This window comes from Varroa jacobsoni, unplaced genomic scaffold (genome assembly GCF_002532875.2).
Source record: "Varroa jacobsoni isolate VJ856 unplaced genomic scaffold, vjacob_1.0 contig05601, whole genome shotgun sequence".
Taxonomy (NCBI): domain Eukaryota; kingdom Metazoa; phylum Arthropoda; class Arachnida; order Mesostigmata; family Varroidae; genus Varroa; species Varroa jacobsoni.
The window spans coordinates 1-7,170 of record NW_019215636.1 but is presented as its reverse complement, the minus strand read 5'-3'; the positions used below and the strand labels follow the sequence as shown (position 1 = coordinate 7,170).

Sequence of the window (7,170 nt, the reverse complement as noted above, 5' to 3'; positions counted from 1 at the left end):
ATTTCTTCCAGCGTCAGTCTCACTACGAGTATAACGAGATTTAGTACTTAGATTATACATAAGGTATTGAAAGTTCACGCGCAACGAATGCAGCTGACCTTCAATTGTCGCTCAACCCTTCTAGGTGGCTGACATCAGCTTCTTTACCCGCAAATCCAGTATCTAGTTTAACATTCGGGCTATTTAGCTCTTACTTATCTTATGCAAATCTCACAAGCCTTGGAGTTGCGGAATTGACGATAACGTAGTCATGACAAGTAAGCTACGTTCGTCGAAGCAGTTCTTCTACGTTTTTCCTCGATGGCTTGGTCCTTTCTAGGGGAAAATGGGAAATCCTTATTAGCTATGCTCGTAAGGACACCGAGGAGCACGCATTGCAGCTGAAGGAAGAGCTCACGAAAAAGAACCTCAAAGTGTTTCTTGATGTTCACGAAATTAACGGAGCAGATGATTGGGCGGACTCGCTCAACAATGCCATTAAGAACTGTAAATTCTTTGTGCCGCTCGTATCGCCACTCTACGGGATTACGAAATGGACTAACCGTGAGGTAAAATAGATGAGTCGAATTTCATACAATATACTTTTCATTCACATATCCTTTTTTAGTACGATAACATTATTTTTGTTCTTAACTTTTTAACTTGAGTCTAACTCAACATTTTGGCAAAGTGGTGGTACCTAGTGGAATCCGATTTTAGTTAAATACGGTGATAATTTGATGAGCTCCTCTATCAACAGGTAAAGATGGCAGATAAACTGGAAAAGAAAATTCTTCCTGTCTCATTCGTGGACAATTGGCCCCCAGATTGCTTAGCTATCCAGCTGGCAACTATCCAGTACATTCATGCCTATCAGGGTCACACAGATTACCATGATGATGAAGGCTACTCCGAGGACCTGCCCAAGCACGACGATATCCCATGCTCGCCTCTCCACACAGGCACAAAAAAGTGGGACCCGCGACACGTCAAACGAGTGGCCGATAACATCTATAAGATTTTCAAAGCGGAGTGCGACAAGGAACGCAAAAACAATATGCGCAAATCTGTTAAACGGATTAGCAGTATGAAGGTAAATAGAAAGTTGCATAAAAATCAACGCGCAGATTCCATGCGAGAATCTCGGAACGGATGGTAGTTAGTTAAAAGTGCAGGCGCCATTAAGAGTAGGTTAACAAACATTGAATGAGTATTTCTACTACTACTACTGGTATTTCTTATCGCTGTTACTATGCCAGTTATATTCTCTTTCTAGCCTACCTCAAACCGGACATCGTGGATGCTGCAGACGCCAGTCGAGGAGTTCGCCTCTTTTCCGACCGTTATCGAGGACAAAGAATATCAGGAAGCAGTGCTAAATGAGAAATCGATCTCGAGCAAAAAATGGAACAAGACATCGACGGAAAAAATCGACGTCGTCATTTCGGCGCATCCGCGCGATAAACAAACGGCGGATTATGTGATGAAGATTTTAAAATCACGAAATCATTCGGTGTGGTCAACGACCGATATGGACAACGATCTCAGTAAGACCGGAGTGGTGACCAGCCCCACAGGAGATGTAAGCTCAGGCTTATCAAATCCAGCGTTCAGTCCGTCGCAACGGAACCTCGTCGAGATCCCTGAAACACCGGGCCAGACCGGCGACAACAATGCCTCTTCTGAATATCATCCACCCACAAATCGGGTGGGGTCGATTAGCTGCGATTTGGCGGGGCACCGCATCGCTCAGATTAGCCATTTTCTAAAAAAGGCCTCTCAAACCACCATCATAGTTTTTATCATTTCTAGAGATTTTCTCAATAGTTCAGTGTCAATGCAACAGGTCTACTATTGCCAAAAACGCAAACACACAATCGTCATTAAAACCGAGAACTGCAAAGACATGCCGTGTCGGTGGGATTCTCTCATGGGTGCGGAGTGTATCGACGTAAGTTATAGTTATAAAGAGTATAGTCTAGATGCCGAACGTGGCGGATTGCCAAATTATATATTTGCGTGGATAGAGTCAGTCATTTTCGCTTGACAAATACACAGACAGACACACAGGAAATAAGGGAAACGGAAAGAAAAAATATAAACGTGGCAGTCTTCAAATATTGAAAATAAAGGTAACCACAATGCTCCTAGTGGTGGCAGTTACCGCCAGACCTTTTCCTTTGTCTACTCACCTTGAAATTGTTCTACAGATAAAGCGATCCGACTTCAAATCAGTCCTGGAGGAACGGGTTAAGAACGAGCTCAAAAAACCTGACCCATCTAGTGACAACGAAACCGAAGAGAAAAACATTTGCGAACGATGGGAGTTCGAACTCAAAAAGATGCCCTCGCATGATGGCTGCGTATACATTTCAGGCTCGACCAAGGACATCGATGACAGGACAGCATCAATATGCGAGTAAGTATCCCGGACCTCTTAGTATTAGCCTAGTACTAACCTACATGACGGGCGAGATGACGTGTGTAGCTCGTAAATGTCAGGGTGCTAGTACGACATAGTTACCTTCAAGAAGTTTTACTTGAATAGAGCGACCAAAATTGCTTAATGGGCGACGCGTCTACTATATTACTATATTTTATAATTTCGATAATCATTACTTTCCGAGTTACAGTGGCACTCATTGGTTACAAATGCTTGACAACCGCTTGACAATCATGCCGCTAGAGTTATAGCATGACGAAGATAGAGATAACTCTAAAATACGCTACAGCAGTATGTTTTCCGATCAAACAACATTTCAACGCGCATTTTTCCGTATTTTCTCGTGCCCCTTGTCGTCGCACATTCTTTCCTTGGGCGTGTCTTTTTGTCTGCAGTGAAGTTGGCAAGAAGCTAGCGCAGGTGAGTTCGATCACGTTACTCACCGGGGGGTTCAACGGGGTCCCACAACTCGTGGCCCGATCATTCGTTGAAGCACGCAAAGGGAGCAAGACAGACTCCGTATACCATCTACTGCCGAAAAAGGATAGCTCTAGATTCCAGGACGATGCGCCTCAAAGCAGCGACGGCACGTTCCGTGATGCCGAGTTGGGCAAGACGGTCTACATCGGAGATTCTATTAAGGAGCGCGAGTTAATCGTCGGCCGAACGTTCAGCATATGCATCCTCATTGGAGGTCCGTCGAGGTTAAGTGAACTAAGGCAACCACATTTGAGCGCATTCAATGCATTTGCAACAGGTCGGCCAACTGATAGCGCTAACAATTTTGCAATCTCTGATTCTCAATTGCCAATAGCCAGATGATGAAAACAAACCCTCGGATGAGATTTCAACGATTTTGCCTTTTCTGATTTTCCTTTATAGGGGACGCGCGAGCCGCTCACGAGGCCGAACAGTTCCTATGGAATGATCACTTCGTGATTCCCATCATATCGACCGGGGGGGCCGCAGGAGGAGACCACAATTTAGACGCAAAAATACTGCAGGTGGATACGTGGGTCATTGTTGAAACGAGAGTCGACAACGAGCAACAACTAGAAAAAAAAAAAGATTTTTAGATAAAATCGATATGGTCAGACAACATAGCTCTCAATATAGTTTTAATATAATACATCAAATAAACTACGAGAGCCGAAGCTTTCATGAAATATGGTTGTGTTTTCAGAGTCCGCACTGCGTCCATGAAGACAAATGGAACGTCCTAAAAGACCCCTCCGTGGATCCCGAAGTACTGGCCAATGTTGTCATTGAGATCTGGGATCGCCTTCACACACAGATGATCGCGATTGGGTATGCATTACTAATACTAAACATATAATAATATACATCTATACATTATTACCATTAGTTTTATACAAGGTATGCTATCGAAATATCATTATCTTATCGTCGTATGTATGTGCTAAAAGCGTTTTTACTATTGATCGTGATTTCATATGAAGTCGGCGACCAGTCCGTCTTTTACGGCACCGACCACTACCGGTCAAGAAGCGACGACGCTCGCGCCCAGCCGAACCGGATATCGCCGAGGGCAGCGTGGAATCACCGGTGCCCTTCATGATTCCGGCTGACGAGGACGGAATCACGTCGCATGATGGCTCGTATCGACCCACCGGCCCTATTCGTATAAAGTGGATGCGCGCTTTAAACTTATTCAATCGTTTTACGACACATTTATAGCGATTCGTAGCCCGCTTACCGACGCTAGTGACAAGTTGTCGACGCTGTCAATAATTGCGAGGCAAGCGGCGCAGGCTGATCTGACAACCATGGCAACCTCCTCGGCCTCCTTGTAAATGAGGCCGTTGGAAGGACGGACTTTGATAACAGATAAAGTAGAATGATCGTGTAGTTAGCACGTTAACACGTCAAGGCCATAGGGGTTCTTCAAGATTCGCTTGTGGGGTTCACCATTGGGGCAGGGTTTTCGTAACATACGGTTCTGCTTATGTAGGAAATGAAGCCGTTTACGTTAAAAAAAGCTCCTCTTCCAAGAAAACGAAGAGGCTAAGGGCGATTCGTTGTCACTCGTCCATCCCTTTTTTCGCTTATGTTAATAGACGGTTGTGTAGTCGCGGAGATCTCAGAGAAGTGGTCACAAAAAGGAAACTCAGCAAAGTAGACAAAACTATGTTTACCAATGATGACACAAACAACCAGGTCGACAATATTGTTATTGCTGTTAGAGTTAGCAAAATGACTTCCGTTTAGTTCATTAACCGAACAAACATGTAATTTATTTCTAGTAAAAAAAAAAATAAGTGACTTGGAGAAGCATGCACGTGACGCAAGAAGTCGACGAAAAGAAAGATGCTAAACATAAGTTAACTATGTAATTAAGTTAGGAACGAATCATTTAGCAAGGCATTAGATTCCGTGGCAATTCTAAGTTGCAATCAAGGATTTTTAGTCAAGAAAAAAATTGCAGCTGAACGTGAGAAAAATATACACAAAAACATAACACAGTTCTGTTCACAGATATTGTATAGTGTGTTAGTTATCAATCTGTGTATATTAAAAGTAAATAAACAATTTTTCTGAAAAATCTGTGCCGTCTGAAATTTTATTTAGTATTACACAATACTCACCTAGGAATCTAGTTGAGGTTCAAAAGTCCAATGTAATTCAAATGTTTTGCAGCGATTTTTTAACTTAGCGCAACCTACTGGAAAGACATGATATCCATTGCACATTCTAAAGATGGCTTTCACTTGGTGTACATGTATCATAAACATAGACCTCAGAATAGAACTCTCCTAAAAGTGAAAATTCATTTCAGCAGAAATACTTAAGGACGATCGAAGCCACAAATATTGCAACCCAAAGTATCAATAGGCGTCATCACCCAAAGTATCCTTAGGTTAATTAACTATACTGGAAATAAAACAATGTCTTTAGTTTCAAGGGTAAATCTTTTTAGGTATAATTGGCGAAAATCCTCGGTATAGAGCATTAGAATTATTTTTCGAAAACAAACAGTGGCTCCTATTTGTATCGAGGGTTTCTTTCTTGGCAGCAGTCGACGTGTTGCTTACTGGTCAAATGGTAGCTGGTGATCAAATGTTTAGTATACTTAGCTCATTGCTTCGTGAACGATTTTGAACTAACTATGGGTTCACTACTGCTAATCAGTATAGAACTTAATGCCTAACTTTGTATTGGATCACGAAGATACACTTCATTCCTGATGAGATTCGTTCTTGCTTTTGCTGTATATTAGGCTGTATATTAGGATTGTCTTCTAGCGTTAATCAATAAGTACGACTTTATATCCATCAAAAGAAGATCATTGGAACTATCTCGACATATTGAACAGTCGCAGGACTCGCCGTGGCCACGGGTTTACGTAGATCATCAGAGCAATTTCAAACTTAAGTTGCTCACTCTGCATTGCAGAAACCGAAAACTGAAGGTTTGAGTTAGATGCTAAGCCACCAGAATATTCCTCACACAGCGATGCAGTTCTGTTCTTTTAGGAGGTCTACGTGATAGTCTAAGAAGCTTCGGCCCTAGACCGTTACGCAATCATATTCTACATCTCGGTGTATGATTACGTTCTTCTGTGCTTTTTTGCTTGTACCAGATTGCGCTTATTCCCGTAATACCCAAAAGTGTGCCCTCTAACTAGTAAATACTTCTTACCAAAGAGGAGTTGCCTTTTATATTGGCGAATAGCGGAAAGAAAGGCGTCGGTAGGAGGCAATCGTTAAAAAGTTGTTCATTTTTATAGGGTTGCTCATATATAGGATATAAAAGCCAATGCTTGGCTTCCAATCGTGTAAATACAGAATGCTACTTGATGAGTGAGTTCTAATGAATAAATTCTGCCGATCGTCGCTAAAAGCTTTAACATGTTAATGTAGTCTGTTAATTAGTATATACTACTCCATGGCAGGCGCGGGTTTCTTAGAGGAATATTCTAGAGATTTACCATATACCATCATACTCCTACTTGAACACATCCTCGTTTTTATTAAAAGTATGTTCATTTGAAGTAGCACTGATATTTGCCATTAACCTACCTTTCTAAATTATGCTACGTGTCCTACCGCGTGCGTGTTTCGACTTAGCTGTAACAATGTTTGAGTGGTCCACAATATGGCAAATCTAAAATACTCATGGCGTTAATAATGCCTTGGTTCAAGATCATTTAGGACCACCTTTTTTTGCCATTCCGAGCTACTTGCATATGTAAATTTGTTTCATTATGCTGTTCGTTCTTGATTTACAGCAGCTACAACTAACGATACTAATTTCTTCTTATGTTATCCAGCGTTACAAAAGCCATATTAAATATGAAAAAAAAACTAACCTATATCCCTTCAGTCTGACTAAATGGTTTGCATTGTCACCTATAGAAAATTAGCTACGGCACAACTGCCCTAAATTCAGTCCATTACTCTCTTTTCTCATAACCAATCGGTTTGTGCACCATTTCATTGTACGTCACGGCTACAAGCGAACTGTCTACAAATGCAAAACATCCATATGCCACTAATTAAACTATCTTTAGATGCATATAAGGAACGACCTTGTTCAATTCGATGTTTGCAGGTAAACTTAGTAACTAAAATTTGCCTCGATAGATGTTTCACCCATACCACGAAGCTCTTTCGCTGGCGATAAACAAAATTCTACGACAACACGTAATGAAATCAATCGCTTCAAAAATCTGGTCACCCAAAAAGTTTGACAAGCTGACGGATCAAAAGTGACAATCTTTCGTGTTT

At 41.7% G+C, this 7,170-nt stretch overlaps 1 protein-coding gene across 1 annotated transcript; it reads left to right on the top strand.

The window, feature by feature from the left end:
* Positions 1–319: 319 nt before the first annotated feature.
* LOC111273232 (uncharacterized) lies at positions 320–4,987 on the top strand (the record flags this gene model as incomplete). The annotated part of the gene is given in 8 exon segments (XM_022854935.2): positions 320–548; positions 740–1,072; positions 1,256–1,930; positions 2,190–2,398; positions 2,818–3,116; positions 3,305–3,426; positions 3,606–3,730; positions 3,883–4,987. Coding segments are annotated over 8 exon segments (2,230 nt in total), but the record flags the coding sequence as incomplete, so codon positions are not given.
* Positions 4,988–7,170: the final 2,183 nt, after the last annotated feature.